The sequence below is a fragment of the Schistocerca serialis genome, chromosome 6 (genome assembly GCF_023864345.2).
Source record: "Schistocerca serialis cubense isolate TAMUIC-IGC-003099 chromosome 6, iqSchSeri2.2, whole genome shotgun sequence".
Taxonomy (NCBI): domain Eukaryota; kingdom Metazoa; phylum Arthropoda; class Insecta; order Orthoptera; family Acrididae; genus Schistocerca; species Schistocerca serialis.
This window is the reverse complement of record NC_064643.1, coordinates 97745894-97765571: the sequence shown is the minus strand read 5'-3', so window position 1 is coordinate 97765571 and position 19678 is coordinate 97745894. Positions and strand designations below refer to the sequence as shown.

Sequence of the window (19678 nt, the reverse complement as noted above, 5' to 3'; positions counted from 1 at the left end):
AGTTCTCATCGTCTGATGACTTTACGTGCCGGTAAGTGGCAGCATCATTTGCAAACAACCGAAAAGGATTGCTCAACTTGTCTCCTAAATCGTCTATGTGGTCGGTGAGTGTATGGTGCGGGATTCTGTAGGACAGAATTAGAGGCCCCTATTTCATCGAATGAAATCTTAATGGTAGGAAGTACACTACATTAATGCAAGAAATATTAGGTCTGTTATTGGAAGAAATACTTTTAGGAAGAAGAAACAGAATGTGGCATCAACAAGTGGGTGTCAGGCACATTTTTTGCTGATGGCTAGAAATGAGTTCCAGAGACAATTCCCAAATCATTGAATTGGACGCGGAGATGTGTCGTCGCCGGCTCGTTCGCCAGACTTGACGCCTCTGGATTTTTTCTTGCGGAGATTCGTTAAGGGACATTGTTTATAAAGATGTTCCAACTACACCTGAACATATGCGAGAGAGAATTGTGAGGGCATATGCTTCGATAACTGCCGAAGTGATAAGGAATACCACTCAATCCGTGATAAACAGATTGCAGCACTGCATTGATACCAATGGTCATCACTTCGAACACCTTCTGTAAATGGACGTTCATTCCATCTTTTCGACCTTCAAAGACCTCACTGTTACATATCATTGGATTCGACTCGATAGTCCCTATCAGAAAATAAGTACCGAACTATAGCATGCCATTTTAAAAAAATAATAATGTTGACATCCATATCTTTGAAGCGACGCCACCTAGCAACAAGAAACCCATGTTATATCATGGTCCCCGTTGTCCCATGCAACTTTTGTCCCATGCAAGTTTTCAGCACCTATCATACTTTCGGAGATATTCTTGGTAGCAATAGTTAGTGACTCACCCTGTATATTGGGCTTCATTATGGGTGTCTAATTACTGCAGTCATTATAGAAGGTGCATCCGAAATACAGTATATTATTCAGACCACTCCACATTCTGGAGACAGAGGCGCCGATAATTGTCCGAAAAGGCACGGTACCAGAAGGTAATGGATTGAACTACTCGTAGACTCTAAAATACCATCAAGGCAGACTTCAAAATAAATGGTTCAAATGGCTCTGAGTACTATGCAACTTAACTTCTGAGGTCATCAGTCGCCTAGAACTTAGAACTAATTAAACCTAACCAAACTAAGGACATCACACACATCCATGCCCGAGGCAGGATTCGAACTTGCGACCGTAGCAGTCCCTCGGTTCCAGACTGTAGCGCCTAGAAACGGACGGCCACTCCGGCCGGCGGCTGACTTCAGAGAAAGTACAACATACGATATTGCAATACCTTTGTTACTCCGAATTACGATGCGGTGTTGTATTAGACATGCATGCATATCCGAAGGAATATTGCATCTTTATTTGGAGTAACACAGGCACTGCAAGATCGTATTTATCCGCCGACACCGATAAAGTGACTTTCAAGTAAAATGTCTACCCTGTACGCTAACATACATAATGGACAGACAACTACAGGTTGTAGACACAAGGTTGACAACATATGGAAGTCGGAGGCTGGCTGTGAGTCGTCCTCGGATTGCCAAATGGCAGTGTCTCTTTGTGTGCTGTAGTTACCCCGCCGCGAGGTCTAGGGCGCCTCACCACGGTTCCCAGGGCTTCCCTGTCGGAGGTTCAAGTCCTCCTTTGTGTTTTCCTTAGCGTAAGTTTTTTGCCGTGGCGGTAGCTCAGATTGTTCAGTCGGAAACTGAAACGAACAACCTAAATGGGTGTAGACGTCCGCCCCAAATGAAGTGAACTAACAATGTAGAACAAAATGTAACCCAAAAAAAAGTAAGGCGACGGCTAGCGATAAGCGGGAAATTCGGTTTCGAGGTCCGGTCTGGCACAAATTTTCATTGTCGTAATTCCATTATGCAGCTAATGGTAGTCCATATTCGCAGCTGCGAATACATGTCATGTGTGTCGTGCAGCAGGTTCCAATCACACAGTCTCCCATATAGAAAACGGCTTAGATATTTCACATGCATCAACCACGATTGGCATGATGCGCATACCCTTTTGCATACAAGCGCAAAGGTGCTCCAAACTCGTGTGTTCAGTTGAGAGCAAGCCTCGGCGAGTTGCTCTCGGGAGCCTTCTACCTAAAATCGCAAGTGGGCTGGGGTCTGAGAGCGTCTAGTCCAATTTGACGCGCAGCTGCCTTAGAGCAGCCGAATCGCGAGTCACTCTCTAGGAGACAAGTTGCCCCAACACCGCCTGACAGCTGCTTACGAAACGCGACCAGTGCTCGTATTCCGAAAGTAGCTGTATGATAGCTGGGCGGTGCAAGGTACCGAAAAATGATCACGCGAAAAATTATCGAACTAATACTTCACGAAGCAAATCAGTGCATGTAGAACATCAATAAAGTGATCCGAATACGAGACAGGACAATGAGCTTCTGGAAGAAATGAGATGGAAGTTTTCATGTTCGGGGAAATAGTTCCGAGGAAACATTATATTTTAAGAAATCAGGTACGAGAATTTAATGTTAATATAAATGAAATGAAATGTCGTGTGGCTAGGGCCTCCCGTCGGGTAGACCGTTCGCCTGGTGCAGGTCTTTCGAGTTGACGCCACTTCGGCGACCTGCGCGTCGATGGGGATGAAATGATGATGAGTAGGACAACACAACACCCAGTCCCTAAGAGGAGAAAATCTCCGACCCAGTCGGCAATCGAACCCGGAACCTTACGATTGACATTCTGTCACGCTGACCACTCAGCTACCGGGGCCGGAAAATGTTAATAGAAACTGAATTATAAATAAATATTTGTGTAACACTATTTAACGCAATCTGGTTACACGATATGAAATAAGTGCTACTGGCAGCTGGTTACCTCTAAAAGGATATGGTTTTAGCAAGAAAGATTTCCTTGCAAAAGCATCATCTCCAGTGACAATGCACAGAACTTTCCAGGATGTCGTGAAGGATTTGGCGGGGGAGTAGTCCGCTGTTCTATAAGGGAAGGGGCAGTCAGATTAAAACGAGACAGGTGGGAGAAAAGTTAGTAAACTATAACTTGAAAAATAATCGCCATAGTTGTTAATACATTCATCTCACTTTGAGACAAGACGGTAATATTCAAAAATGTGTGTGAAATCTTATGGGACTTAACTGCTAAAGTCATCAGTCCCTAAGCTTACACACTACTTAACCTAAATTACCCTAAGGACAAACACGCACACCCATGCCCGACGGAGGACTCGAACCTCCGCCGGGATCAGCCGCACAGTCCATGCCTACAGTTCCCTAGACCGCTCGGCTAACCCCGCGCGGCACGGCCAATGTCTTCACGGAAAAATGTTTGTGTTTGTCTCAGGAGGGCACCTCTTTCTCCGAAGCAAATCGATGGCTTCAGGGCTCCAAAAATATGGAAATCGCATGGGGAGGTATCGGGCTGTATATGGAGCATGTGTAAGGGATTCCCAGCGGAAGTTCTGCAGGGTACTCGAAACAACCTTCGCAACATCCTGCTGAAAAGTAGGGTTTCGCAGGGATCGAATGAAGGGTAGAGCCACGGGTCTTGTTTTGCAAACGTCCCCATCTGTTGTCTCCGGGATCGAGACGTGGCTGCACGATCCGTAACAGCCGTGCGGATAAGATGCCTGTCATCTCGACTGCTAGTGATACGAGGCCGTTGGAATCGAGCACGGCGTTCCGTATTACCCTCCCGAACCCACCGATTCTATATTCTGCTAACAGTCATTGCATCTCGACCAACGCGAGCAGCAATGACGCGATACGATAAACCGCAATCGCGATAGGCTACAATCCGACCTTTATCAAAGTCGGAAACGTGATGATACGCATTTCTCCTCCTTACAACGCCGGTCAACTGCTGTTTGTGTATGAGAAATCGGTTGGAAACTTTCCTCATGTCAGCACGTTGTAGGTGTCGCCACCGGCGCCAACCTTGTGTGAATGCTCTGAAAAGCTAATTATTTGCATATCACAGCATCTTCTTCCTGTCGGTTTAATTTCGCACCTGTAGCACGTCATGTTCGTGGTGTAGCAATTTTAATGGCCAGTAGTGTATTTAAAGGTACATGAGTATGTGCATTCACTGATTGTGCGTAAAGTTACCTGCCTCAATAACACGAGAAGTTTTCACGTTTGCTCTAGTCTGGAACATTTTCCGTTACTTTCCGCTGAGTCATGTTTGCAGAAAATAGTTCCCGCTCTTGCCCATTGACCTCCGCAGAGAAATGGCCGTCGAGATCACCTAGAAGCCTGCTACCATCAGCATGGGACGGGATTAATGATGGGAAATTGCGGACGCAGAAATTACTGAGGAGCGTGCGCAAACTTGCTCGCCTCTTTGTAATCCGTGGCCGCTGATTAAAAAGGAATTTTCCCATGAATACCGAAATGAGCTAGTGCGGATTTGCCGAGGGAGGGGGATGTGCGGTAACGAGATTGAGACAGACCGGCGTTAAAAGCGGCGCCCCGCGGAATCCGCGAGCGGCTGCACTGGCGCCACTAAAAATTTACATTCGGTGATTAAAGGCGGCCACGTTAATTGCTCGGCTGGACCGAATAGCGCGTTAGACTCGCTTCACTCGCGGTGGGAAGACGGGACTTAGCGCTGGCGGCATTGCAAAGGGACTCGGGATATCTGCTTTCCGCTCCTAGCCTGATGACGCATAGGTGTATTGTGCTACATCGCTTCAGACAGCGTTGCATTATAGATGACGTTAGTGACAGCGCAAGGTTTGCGCTTCGTTTGTGTGACGGTTCTCTTATTGCTGCTGCTACATCTGAACTAACGGATGACTGCCATTCAACCCACGTGAGCTCAAATCTCTCTCATTTTACCAACCTCTAGTAGAAAACCATCTACTCATTCTCTAAGAACATGCATTCTAGAAATCTCAGCAGTAAATTACATGGCGATGCACGAAGCCTCTCTTGCAGTGTCTGCAACCGGAGTCTGTTGAGTAGCTGCTTGACGCTTTCGCCTTTATGAAATGTTCTTACTGCACTTCTTAGGTCCATTTCCATTCCCTCTATCAATCCTTTTTAAGTTCTCACGTAGAGGAACAAGAGTCAGTAATTCTTCGTTAATATTATACAAAATGGCAACACGTTTTAGTTTTAATTATGTACAGTAATGAAAATATTATGTTCTAGTTCATACGTCATCACTCGTTGTCGAGTAAATATAGGGTGACTCAGCTGCCCCTACCCAAGGGTTTTCTGCAACCCGTAACCCCTTCAAATACAACGCACAAGATTTTCGTTTTCTCTTTGGAAATTTGTGGTAAGGTCTTATGGGACCAAACTGCTCGGGTCTTCGGTCCCTAAGCTTAACCACTAAGGACAATACACACACCCATTCCCGACGGAGGACTCGAACCTCCGACGGGGCCCGCCGCGCGAAACGTGACAAGACGCCTCAGACCGCGCGGCTAACCCACGTGGCTTTCATGTTCTCTCACTCGCTACATACAAACAATTAGTCCTACAGAAAAAAATGGACAGGACCTTTTTTTAAAAATCTGAAGTAGTTAAATTTTGTTCTGGGATTAGTAAAGGCCACTGTTTTCGAATTGTTCAAGAAAAACGTACAAAATTTACCGACAAACGGGTTTTCCTTGAATAATTTGAAGACTGTGGTCTCCAGCGAAAACAAAATTTAACTAGATCAAATTTCCTATAAAATGGTCTTGATTCTTTTCTGCAGGACTAACTACTCGTATGTAGGGAGCGAGAGAAAATGAAAATGCCATTTACGGTTTCTGTAGGCGTTGTGGGTTGCATAAAAATTATCGGTAGGGCAGCTGAATCACCTTATGTATACAGAGCTAGCGGCTTTCACCTCAAAGAATTTTTGACCTATTATACACGTCTGAATCAATTAACAACATTGAAGTTATTCTATCCTTTGCGACTTCGAAAAGTTTAATTTGGAAGAGGCGAGTTTCGAATTATTTAAAGAATCTTCAATGGTCGGTATTTAGGCTCCTACACTATTTCTATGCGTCGCCGCGGTCGTCTAGGGAGTAGGTCCCAGGTTCAACCCCAGATAGGAGCTGCGAATTTTCCTGTTTCCACTCCCTCCAGGATGTCCCCAGGTCCACTCAGTCTGCTATCAAATGAGTTCAAATGTTCAAATGTGTGAAGTTGGTTCAAATGGCTCTGAGCACTATGCGGCTTAACTTCTGAGGTCATCAGTCGCCTAGAACTTAGAACTAATTAAACATAACTAACCTAAGGACATCACACACATCCATGCCCGAAGCAGGATTCGAACCTGCGACCGTAGCGGTTGCTCGGCTCCAAACTGTAGCGCCTAGAACCGCACGGTCACTCCGGCCGGCAAATGTGTGAAGTGTTATGGGACAACTGCTAAGGTCGTCAGTCCCTAAGCTTACACACTACTTAACGTAAATTATCATAAGGACAAACACACACATCCACGCCCGAGGGAGGACTCGAACCTCCGTCGGGACCAGCCTATCAAATGAGTGCTCCGGCTCTTCCCCAGGGCTAAAAGGCAGCCGGGGCGAAGAAAGGCTGTACTCTACAAATAGTGAGGCCACGGTCAGAATTGTGCACTACAGACTTCCACTCTTGCATTATTTTCAGTCGTTCTGTTACACACAGGCATTCGATTCTTAACACACTGAACTGAACTAATATACAATATTTTCTCGTTTGGACTTTTTTAGTGCTCCATAACGCAATCGGTAAAAACGGCACACTTACGGGATCACCTTCTCTTCCGTCTACCTGTCCGTCCTTCTGTCTATTAAGATCTCGACATTTCTCAGGAATCGGTGGACAAATCAAATTGAAATTTATGTCTTATACTAAGATGTATGTTCCCTTGACAGTATAATAAATGGAAGCTTGTATATCAACGCAATGAAAAGATAAAGCCATTTATCTCACATACTTCGATACTCGCAAACTTACTCATCAAAACCTATAGGGTGCTTCCCGTTGGACTAAAATCATTTGGCAAGAAGAAAGGTTTTACACTAAAGTTGATTTGTAGCTCTATCACATGAAAAAAAATTGGCGTTTCTTATCCAACAGTCTTCCTGTCCGTCCGTCTATTAAGATCTCTTTTCCTCAGGAATGGGTAGATGTATCAAGTTAAAATTCTTTTTACATACTAAAGTCTATGGTCCTTTGGTCATGTAAAAAAGTTAAGCTTTCAGACAACGTAAGCAAAGATACAGTCATTTATTTCACATACATTGATGTACTGGGTGGGCGTAAGGGGAGGCGGTGGGCATTGTGGAATGAATAGGATAATTTTTAGATAAAGGCCATTTATTGGCGAAAGCATGTTAGAAAGGGGTCACAGGCCTAGGGAGGGGAGGGTGAGCCAGAGCATAAAGTTTGGCAAAACATAGTTCGCGAAGCTAACGAAAGTTGTTGTCTGCCAAAACTAAGTCCACAGTGCTGCAGCACCGGGAGAATCGGGAAGGTCTACACTGCTACAGGGCGCGCATCCGACCGCGGGTGAGCAAGAATAAAAGAGTGTGGTCCCGGGGACGGGCGGCTGGGTACATTCGACGCACCACGCGGCTTCCTCCGCCCTGATTGGTCGGGACTGAGAAACCCGCAGGAGCGGCATGGAACTTTCCCCAATATCCATTCCCAAATCATGCTCCTACCCAAATTACTACAATTATCTCGCCAAACCTCAGGCAGAACAATCATCACATTTCACAGACACCAAAAAGTACAGAAATAATCACACACACAAGTACACAGGGGAGTAAAAGCCGAAAGGCTACAAACTCCCCCTCACACTTCCCCAAAGAGGGGAAAGTAATAGATGAGAGCAGCAGGAACTTTCCAGAGCGTTGCCTGCCAAGCGACGCCTGGGGCGGCGTTACCTCGTCAGCACACGAGAGAGGCGCGTGAACAAGGTGCCCTTTCTCGGTGCTGACGTCCTGTTACTAGACCGTGGGACGAAAGAATTTACAGGCAGCTAACACTGCCGGCCGTGGCTTGGCCGTAATGGAAAAATGAAGTTACCGTTTGAAAGCTCATGTAATGAAGTAAAATCAGCTACTGTCTGGCTCATCCTTTGCATTGATACTCCCAAACTCACTCGTTAAAACCTACTGATACTTCATTGACCTAAAAAGACAAAATTTCGCAAGAAGCAAGTTTTCACATCGCAAGTAAAAATAATCTGAAAATTGTTAATTTTTAATTACGTCACACGAAAAAATATTTATTTCGTCGTTTTTTATCCGACTTCAAACTTAAAATCGAAATATTCTCGAAAGTCTTGTAATTCGCGGGGCCAATATCTTGTCAGCATCAATCTCGATAACAGGCAAATGGCAGAGACTCTCGACCCCCAGAGTGGATCAACTGTCTGTATACGTAAGGAAAGACTGTGCGGGATCCTCACAGAGCGAGTCATACTCGCACCTGGACAATACTATTATTTCACGTCAAAATATGTACACAAAGAATAGGAGGTGAACTTGTATGTTCAAAAACACGCAACAGAAAAATATACGAACTCAGTGCAGTCCAGTTTGCTAATAACCGAATGCCTGTGTATGTAAGAACGTATGGAAATAATGTAGGGGCCAAACTACTGAGTACTGAATATGCTTTAAAGGAAGCGAAACGTTTCCAGCCCAACTAAGATTTTACAGTCGCTGAAGGAGTTACTCGCATATTAACCTCTTAACTGCGATAGCGGGATAGGGGCCCCAAAAACAAAATGATAACACGAACATGGCGAGAGGCTCATGAAACATTAGTTTACTTGGTTGTCCTAATTTACCTGCCTATTACTAGGCTTGCCAAAACAGAAAATTATCAGTTTTTCCTGAAGCTATGTAACTAAATGTAAGAGTGGCGTATTTTGGGGTCATGCTCGATATCATGTAGAATTTTGGTTTTATCATATTTGGCGCCGTCAGTTTTCATATCCATGAAGCTATGTTTAAGAGAGGAACACTATTTTAAAATTCTGTTGGAAATATATTTTACATTGATATTTTCGTGTTTTATTAGTCATTTCTTCTCTACGCTCATTTTTAAGAAGAAAAAGGATGAGGTTGGTTCAAATGGCTCTGAGCACTATGGGACTTAACATCTGAGGTCATCGGTCCCCTAGAACTTAGAACTACTTAAACCTAACTAACCTAAGGACATCACAAACATCCATGCCCGAGGCAGGATTCGAACCTGCGACCGTAGCGGTCTCGCGGTTCCAGATTGAAGCGCCAAGAACCGCACGGCCACACCGGCCGGCGAAAAACGATGAGGTTCCACAGTGTGAAAAAACCTTATGTTTACGTACAATAATTTACAACGTTTATGAATATATGCTCTTTCTTGTGAGTATAAGACTTCGTTACTATGATTTTAAAGGTAGATTTACCTCTGTTTTATGTCTGTTGCTAAGTAACGGTTTTATACCTGACTGCTTGGTTTTACCGATGTTTCATATCTTATTTTTATGTAATGTTTTATACCTGACTGTGGTTTTATTCATGTTGGATTTCCGTAACTTGCCGTGTTGCGCTAAGTCGTCTTTTATTTCAGATACTATCTAACGGTTTATATTTAAGTTTGTGGCTTTACCATTATTTTATGTCTTACTTTTACGTAATGGTTTTGTGTCTGACTGTGTTCTTTTATTCATGTTGGACCTTCATATCTTACCAAGTCATAAAAAGTAAATATTTAAGTTTGTCTATGATTCTGCTTGCTGGCTTTCTGAAAATTTAGTTTTGTATTACTGGATTCATCAAGGAGTTCAACATTTTTCATCGATATGCCGAGTAAGGCGCTGGCATGACAACGTACAGATGCTTTTTTACTTCCGGTACAAATTGTAACTCAAATACCTACTTGTAAAGGTATCTGCTTCCATTTGAAATATGTTTTAGAATGCTCGTTTCGACATGTTCGGTCAACTACTGTGTAAAAACTGAAAAACCGGAAATTTTTTTAAAAAATAAAGCTGTCCTAGACGGCGCAGTGCAATAAGCGCCCCCTATCCTGCTCTTCCTCATATCTCCCACACGTCGATAACACGGTTAGGTGAAGGAAGTTTAGCCCTGTACTGCTTTATACTAAAGAGCTGTGTAACTGCAGTGAGCAATCATCTGTCTGTCGTAATGTATATTACTGCGTAGCTTATTGGTATGAACCAATTGCCATCAATTATCTTTGTACACAGTTTCGTAATGTACAAAGTGCTTACTGTTAGTTTTCTGTTTTTTAGGATAATTCGATTATGAGCTTAAGCTCGAAACTAGTGGCCAAGCAACAACGGAAATTAATATTGCAAATTTGACGATTCTCTGCAATTTATTGCATAATTTGGCTAACCAGAACTGTTGTTGACGTCTTGGCATCCAGTAATCTAGAAATTAATAAACAGCAAATCGTTCTTGCAACTTTATTAATAACGAAGATACATGCATTAACTTTATTTGTTTTATTTTAATTGTGCTAATTTCACGCGGCTGATACGGTCGCAGGTTCGAATCCTGCCTCGGGCATGGATGTGTGTGATGTCCTTAGGTTAATTAGGTTTAAGTAGTTCTAAGTCTAGGGGACTGATGACCTCAGATGTTTAGTCCCATAGTGCTTAGAGCCATTTGAACCATTATGCTAGTTTTTAGCGCCAGAATATCAGATCTCGATGACACAAATTTCGCGATATACGTCGTTTGAAGACATTACAAGATATCACAGAGTAAAAGTTCATTGCATATGGGGATTTTTGAGCTGCTGAATTACTCTCTACCGGGAAGTTAACTTTACTCTCCAAGTAAACTTGTGTCGTCGAGACAAGAGATACTTCTTTAGTTGTGTGTTGCCTTTAGGAGGAGGCAATGCAGTGGATCGAATGTCAATGTAGATTAGGTTTAATATGAGGAATGTTGCAATTCATTTAGAGTATGTTGGCTGCAAAACATCTACGGAGCTAGATGTTAGTAATCAATAAGAATCATTTTCAGGAGTACACTGCCATTTTTACTAATAAAAAATTGATTAGCCAGCTCTTAATGTATGTAGAACGTCATCAAAACGCATCATGAGCAGGAGAACTATATTCAAAAATGTTTCAGGGTGTCACAGTACAACTCGTCCCACCTACGTAAATTTTAAAAAGGAACACTTCTGAAAAATTTTAATCACTGTTTCTCAGATGAAAGAAGCAAGTCTCCTAAAATTACGAAAGTGACTCTAGGTTCAGCAGAAATTTAAAATCTTTGTTATGTAAGTATCACACGAGGTCTGCAAAGTTGTTGTTATGGTCTCCAGTCTAAGGACTGGTTTGGAGCGCCTCTTCAGGTTAGTCTACCCTGTGCAAGCTTCCTCATCTCTGAATAACTACTGCAAGCTACGCTCATTTGAATCTCTAACTGTATTTGTTCCTTGGTCTCCACCTCCCTCTCCCTCCCCTCCACATTTCACTCCATAATAAAATCGACCATTATTTCATGCCTTAGAAAGTGTCCTGGCAACCGAACTTCTCTTGTTGTCAGGTACTGCTATAAATTTCTTTTTTCCACAATTCGATTTAGAACCTACTCGTTAGATACTCAATCTACCCATCTAATCTCCAGCATTCTTCCGTAGCACCACATTCCAAGGCTTCTACCTTGTTCTTGTCTGAATTCCCCATCGTACACATTTCTCTTCCACACAAGGATATACTCAAAAATTACCTTCACAGACGACTTCGCAACACATTAATTTACGTCTGATGTTAAAAATTTCTATTTTTATGAAAATTTTTTCGTGGTATTGGCAGTCTGGATTTTATATCGTCTCTACTTCGAACGTCATCAGTTGTTTTGCCGCCCATTAGCAATACTCACACTTGTTTGTTTATTTACCAAAGTACCAGTTGGTGATGCTCTGGAACATATAGGTTCCATTTTCTCGCACGACATCATCAAGCTCTTGCATGCATGTATTATCAAGAGCTACTTCATGTGGAAGGGCGATTTACACGAACAGGTGGAAGGCGTCTTCATGAAACATTTCGAAAGAAAGGCGTCGTGGAGGTACATCGACGACACCTCCTTCGAGTGTAGCCATGGTGAGGACACCTGAACACCTTTCTGCCAGTAAACAATAAAATTTACTATGGACGTAGAAAAGGACCAACAAATTTCTACCTCTGCTGGTTACGAAGAATGGTGAGAACTTAGGACACAGCGTGTATCGAAAAGCAACACACACCTACACAGACCGTCAGTTCACCACCTGAGCCACAAGAGGGCATTGATCAATACGCTCGTAACGCCTGCAAGACGAACACATGCACCGCAGCTGTTCGGACGCTAGATAAAATCACCTGGAAATCGTTCTGAGGAGTAATGGGTAATCCACAAATTGCACAAGAAATGTTACGCAATTTAACGCTCAGCCAATTATTACGTCCATCGAAGAAATGTCGCCTACAGCTTTTCTGCCATACATCGCCAGGGTGACGAACAGAATTAGCCGTTTATGGTACAAACACGGTGTAAAGACGATTTAAAAACCAACCAAGAAGATTAAAAAGTGACTGAGATCAACAAAGGAGAAAGGGGACCCACTTCCACTGTCAGGAATACACCACATACCTGGACGAGCGGAAAAGTCTACGAAAGGATGACTGGATGGACCATTAACACTAGGCTCAAGGATCATAACTGGGCATTCAGGGGCCGGCCAGGGTGGCCGAGCGGTTCTAGGCGCTACAGTCTGGAACTGCGCGACCGCTACGGCCGCAGCTTCGAATCCTGACTCGGGCGTGGATGTGTGTGATGTCCTTAGGTTGGTTAGGTTTAAGTAGTTCTAAATTCTAGGGGACTGATGACCACAGGAGGTAAGCCCAATAGTGCTCAGAGCCATTTCAACTTTTTTTTTTATGCAGGCTGGGATGAGTGGAGAAGACGTCCGTAGTAGAGCACGCGCTGTGTGAGATCGACCACGCAATAAAAAAATTCGCCGACAGTGAAGCTCTTGCTGTGCAAAAGAGCTAGCACGTCCACTTGTTCAGTGAAGCCTTAGAATCCACAAACATGATGCTGCAATAAGGAAATCTTCAAGGAAAACGGAGCTTTGATTCCGTGCTGCAGTGAATGACCGTTGCAGGTTGCAAGGGAAGAACCACAGCGGTAATTACCTGCCAGACTTTGGTGTGATACGTACATATAATCTCTGGCCCAGGGTTAACCTCCAATCCGTCGCCAGGAATGGAGGGTGAACCTCAGACAATGTCCGTCACTCGTTCTGGCGAAGCCTAAGGAAAATCGTCGAAATCCCCGAAACAGAAGGCAACAGGCATATAGTCAACAAGTGGCGTCGAAAGCCTCAGCATCACCTGATATAGTTCGACTACATCCCACCTTGAACGAGACCGAGTATTGGAAACGACTTGAATAAAACCAGATGAGGATTTTTTGAATGGAAGGCTATATGGCAAGCTGGATAGAGGCATTGCAGAGGAGCAGTTCGGATTTAGAAGAGGAACAAGAGATGCTATTGGCCTGTTAAGAACTACGGGGGAAAGATATCTTTGCTGTTTTTATAGAGTTAGAAAAGGCTTTTGACAGAGCTCAGTGGAACAAGCTGATGGATATTTTGAAGAGGAAAACAGTAGATTGGAAAGAGAGACGACTGATACAGAATCTATATTTACACCAGAAAGTAAGAATAAGGATAGGAAATGAAATGTCAGAAGGAAGCAGCATTGGACGAGGTGTTAGACAAAGTTGTTGCCTTTCCCCACTGTTGTTTAACGTATACCTTGAAGAGATTACTACGAAAGGCTTAGATGAGAAAAGAGGAATATGCATTGGTGGAAAGAGAATAGAATGTATACGATTTGCTGATGACAGGTATTAGTGGCAGAAAGTGAGCGGACAGTGAATAACATGCTGAAAGATCTGAATGAAGCTTGTGTGGAATATGGGATGCAAATAAACACAGAAAAACAAAGAGTATGGTCATCAGTACAAGACGCAGACTGTCCAATATTAAAATAGGACAGTGTACCATTAGCCAAGTAAATGCATTTAAATATCTTGGAAGCACAATAACTGAAGACTTGAGATGTCACCAGGAGGTGAAAACTCGAATTGCCATAGCGAAGGAGGCATTCAACAGAAAGAGGAGACTCATATGTGGCAAATTAGATGAAGGACTAAGGAAAAGGCTTGGCAAATGTTTTGTCTGGAGTGTGGTACTATATGGGGCAGAAACATGGACGCTGAGACGAGAGGATGAACAATGGCTAGAAGTATTTGAGATGTGGATGTGGTGGAGAACGGAGAGAATAAGCTGGATGGAAAGAGTGAGTAATGAAAGAGTATTGGAAAGGGTTGGTGGGAGAAGATGTCTACTGAAGGTTGTAAGAGGAAGGAAAAAGAACTGGTTGGGACATTCATTGAGAAGGGAGTGCTTGCTAGCAGATGCTTTGGAAGGATTGGTTTGTGGTAGAAGACTGAGAGGAAGAAGGAGATACAAGGTGATAGGCGACATAAAGGGAAGAGGAAATTATGCAGACCTGAAGATGATGGCGGAAGACCGGACAGCCTGGAGAACTACCATGTGAAAACCTGCCTTTTGGCAGAACCCTGATGATGATGAGGAGCCACCGACCGGTCTGTCAAATCGCCGAGAGCGAGCATAAAAGTCAAACAACGAGTAAACGGGCAGGTAGAGATTGCACTACATATAAACAAAGTCCGATGAGTAATCCGCAGAGACGGAACCTGAGGCGTAGCGAAAAATGGAGACCAAGAGCCAACAGTTGTGTCACGACATTGAGGTTATAGTGAAGCAAGTTACCACTGAGGCCCGTGACGATGAAAACGACGACGAAGACGACGACGATGATTACAATTGAACTTCATTGATATTCAAAATGTTCAAACGTGTGTGTGAAATCTTATGGAACTTAACTGCTAAGGTCATCAGTCCCTGAGCTTACACACTACTTAACCTAAATTATCCTAAGGACAAACACACACACCCATGCGCGAGGGAGGACTCGAACCTCCGCCGGGACCAGCCGCACAGTCCATGACTGCAGCGCCTTTGACCACTCGGCTAATCCCGCGCGGCCATTGATATTCCTTCTTTTCTTCTGTTGTATGGAGTGAAAAAGTTGCAGTTATTCCTCAATTTCCGGTTGCATGTTTATCCGTTATTCTTCAGTTCTGCTTTGTCTTCTTTCTGATCAAGTTTCTTTGCTGGCTTCTGGTGCTAACTGACGTTGCCAAGTAGCAGTCTATGTCCCCTGTCGCTGGAGAGGGGTAGTGGGAATGGGTGGGGTGGGGGGATGGAACTTACAGGGCGGCCGCGAACTCTGGTTGACCTGTGAAGTAGTGTCTGGCGCACAGGCAGGGCTGTGCTGGAGTTGACAGTTGAAGCAGCTCCGCCTAGCGGCCAAGGTCCATTCCCAGCCTCTCTGATGGACTTTCAAAGTCACTGGCTTTTGTTACGAAATATTCCATTACCCTGATTTTATTTATGTTGATGTTTTCTCTATCTTTACAGAAGAGGATCCATTTCCGTTCAACTACTCCTCCAAATCCTTTGCCGTCTCTGAAAGGAGTGCAGTGTCATTGGCAGACTTCAAAGTTTTTATTTCTTGTCCCTCAACCCTAACGTGAAACGAATATCTCCTCTCCAGAATCCATTCTACAAATGTGTATTTTCCTTATTTCGTTTGTGTGCCACGAAAATATACAGCAAAAATGTACAAGGAAATATCGTGTTGCTCTCATTTTCTTTTCCTCCCCCACGAGACGTCGGTCCTTTGAAAGTCGTCGCCCTTCCCAAGACGCGCTGTCGACGCAGGCAGAGGCTGCAGGAGCAGCGCCGCCGGATCGCGGAGCGGAGACGCAGCGAACCGACGAGTGCCGGGCTGGGTTTACTACGGGGCGGATATGGCGCCGGCGTCTCTGCCGCTTTGTGCTGCTTCCCGCCCCCGTCCACCCCCGCCCCTCGCGGCGGGTCTCATATTAAAAGCCACGCCTGTAATCCCCCACCCCCACCCCCACCCCCGCCCGCAGCCCGCAGCCCGGCGGCTGTTTGCCCGCCAGATGGAGCGGCTAGAAGCTCGCAGCACCCCCACTCACCCCTACGCACGGCCGCCCCTCACCGGCTGAGAGCAGCGCGGGGCATCGTCGGCGCGTCCGTGCAGACACGATTCGAGGATAAAACTCTGAGGCCCGCAGTACTCGCTTAACCCCTGCCTGCACGTCCGTGTCTGCTCCTCATTCTCCTCGCCTCCTCTGTCTCTCCGTCTCGTTCGCTACGACTCATTCGCCCGGAGACGATGCTGTGTTTTCAGCAGACATCCAACTGGGAATGGAGTTACCGGGCCGAACGTGCGCGTTACAAATAGCGTATCGAACATTTTCTGCTTGTCGACATGGGGACTAAACCGCTGCAGTTCTGTCAGATTCGTGGATGTTTTCCTTCGCATGAGCGAACAGAAGGCAAAAATTGGGCCTAGAGACCTGTTTTGCGCTCTAGTGTGTAATGGTACTTGAATTACGTAACCATTACGGCAGCTCACCTGAATCTCTCGATACCAGCAATACTCTACTGTATTTCTGTAAAGTAGTTAACATGTTTGTGAGACAACATTCAGATTTGATTTCATTAATGTAGAGATACTTTGATACATCGATATGTTTATGTTGCAATGATATTATTCTTATCTGTGTTCTTTCTTTTGTCACTATGATCTTTGACGTACTTGTAACTCTGATTTTTGAGCGCGTAAGCGGTTATTAGTTGTTAGAGAGTAGGACCTTGAAAAAGTCAAGCCTTGGACGTCATGTTGGAAAGACGCATATTGTCGTCAGCTTATAAAATGTAAACTTTAACAGTGAGGAAGATGTTTTCAAGTATGTTTTGTATTGTGAAGTAATGTTTTGTGTGTTACGCGATATTGCAACAAAAGCAATAAAAAGGAAGTGTATCTTAAATTCGGAGTGCTGATTATTTTTTACATCACCATTGTGCTAACTTTCAAAGGTTTAATCTTCAAGAATGGTTTGTGAAACACATCTATAAAACTTTTGAAAATAGCAGAATAAAACCTAGGCCTCTTTGCATTCGAGCTTAGAATCATCACCACCTAGATTTTCGACGATTGAGCCATGATTTTACAACGAGACCAGCGTGGGAAACACGAAAAGATGAGTGCCTAGTTTATTCATTATTACATGAAATGACTTTATTAACTGTGCTCTAATGACACCTGCCACATAATAACTTTGTTGTTGCCCGAAAATGCAGTATTTAGCAGCGTGAGCAACACCACAATCATTATTAAATTTTGACCTTTGTTGTGGTAGGGTTGTTAGAAGGGGAAGCCGCCGCTGTATTGACAAACTCGGATCATATAACACATTACTTTCATTTTTCATCAGCTGACAGTTTCAGTTGGTGATCAGTTTGCGTAGAGCTAACAGGTTACGAGGGTGAAGATTGCCGCAATTCAGCCACTGTTCCAAGTGTAACACAAATTTGCAATTGGATTAACACCAGGTGATTTAGTGGTCCAGTCAAAGTATGATTCGATGTTGTAGAGTTATTAAAACAAAGACTGTATGCGTAGGAGTACTGCGAACATGGCAGTTGTCTGTCATCTTGGAAGACAGCGCACAGCATACTTATCTAGAAAAAGTAGAAGGGCCAACAGTTGGTTAATGAGTATGTTGAAATGAACATCATGACTAGTGTTCACGTTAACCTAAATGAGTGATCCTAAGTTTTGGAAAAAAAGTCACAAAACCAATTTTGGTCTGATCTACACTCTCGTGGCACTGTGGGTTAAACTCCTTATAAGATCATCGGTACACTCGATGATTTGCATCAGTTGAAAAGAGGTGAAGCTACATCAAAGTATCCTATGACTACAATACCAGTAACTGACAGTCAGGCAACTCATACAAATACATGTAAAATTATGCACTTCACAAAACGAAGTATACTGCAACTAAAATATCAATTTACGTGACCATAGTCAGCCGTCTTTCTCCGTTGGTTGGCCCACTGCAGACATGCAACCTTATGTCTTCCTCTGAACAATGGCCTTTCGCAAGGTACCCGTCTCCAAATTCCCATTGTAAACACCAATTCCTGTCTGAATTGAAACCAGTTATCATTCACAAGACATCACACACGTCTCCAGGCCCTTTTGGTCAGCATCTTTGAGCCGTTCAGAGAACGACTCTGATTATTGATTCTAGAGATGTAGAGAGAATGATTGGTGGGGCTCGTAATACTGAGGCATGGAGAACAATCAAGTCGATGCGAGTGTGAACTAGTGACAAATTGCATAATAATAATATTAGTTATGGTTAATGGACAACGTATTTTAAGGATTTGTTGCAGGGACATCGTCCTGAATTTTCACGTAGTTCTGAGATGAGGATGTGAGGACCATGGCGTTTAGACATAAAACTTCTTCAACAGGCTGTGAGGAGCTGTGAGATGAAGAACGCACAAGGATATAGATCAATATATTCAGAGCTGGTGAAGTCTGGTCCATAGAAACTGTTGGAGGTGCTGAGGATACTGTTTAAAATATTGTTAAATGGAGAAGATGTCCCATGGGAATGGAAAACACGTTTACTAAGATGGGTGCATAAGAAAGTGTCACAATGACCCACATAATTTTTGGGTTATTGGCAGTGATCGCTTTCGTTGGACGACTGTACTCGAATATATTGAAAGATCTGCTACAGAAAGAAACAAGTCACAATCAGCAAGAATAGCAAGCAGAATTCCGAGCAGGAAGATGGGTAATAGACGACATCTTCACACTGAAACTAATACGTGAAAAACGTAGAAAGGTGGGACTGGAGGGGCATGTTAATTGATTGACCCAGAGAAAGTATATGATAAGGTACCCGCCAACAGACTATGGGAGACGTTGAAAGATATTGAGTTATATCAAAGATTTCTAAAGGTTACTGTGATATGATATGAAAGTAACACAGCCCGAGTAAGGGTTGGGAATAGTTGGAGGGAAGAATTCGAGTGTGAATAAGGATCTGCTATAGGGACACGGGCTGTCGCTACCCTCTTTAAGCTGTATCTAGGAGCAATCCTGCAAACTTGGCATAGAAAATGTAGAAAATCCCGGGTTATGGGAGTGACAGCAGAGAACTGCAAGATATTTAGCCTATATTTTCCACATCACCAGATTATACTAGCAGAAGATGAAGATAGTCTCAGCTGTATGGTAAGAAACCTTAAAGGGGAATACAACAAGGCTGGGCTGAAAATAAACATGAAGAAGTGTACTGTTGGAATGGAAAAAGTAAATGATCTGCAGATGGATGGAGAAGCAATATTAGGGGTGCGGAAGGCAAAGTATCTTGGGGTATTATTTAATAAACAGCTAGTAGGATTAATAAAGGACGAGCTGTAACAAAGGCAATGAACACTGTTCTATGGAACAAAAAGATATGATGAAAAACGAGGAAGATAATATATACAACTATAGTTCAGTGTGTAATTTTGTACAGAGCAGAAGCCTGAGACGTTGGCAAAAGAAATAAGGATAAACTGCTTGGCACTGAGATGGATTACTTTAGACCAAGCTCAGGGTGTACTAGGACGGATGGAATAAGAAATGACATAATCCGATAACGGATGAAAATGGACAGGAGCATCTGTGACGA

General features: G+C 43.7%; 1 protein-coding gene across 1 annotated transcript in view; it reads left to right on the top strand.

Annotated features, from left to right (window-relative positions):
* The window catches only part of LOC126484660 (transcription factor SOX-9-like), a 176051-nt gene extending 159830 nt beyond the window's left edge, over positions 1–16221 (top strand). Inside the window, exon 5 of the mRNA XM_050108251.1 lies at positions 15779–16221. Within this exon, the coding sequence (XP_049964208.1) occupies positions 15779–16221 (443 nt within the window). The remainder of the gene's footprint in view (positions 1–15778) is intronic.
* Positions 16222–19678: the final 3457 nt, after the last annotated feature.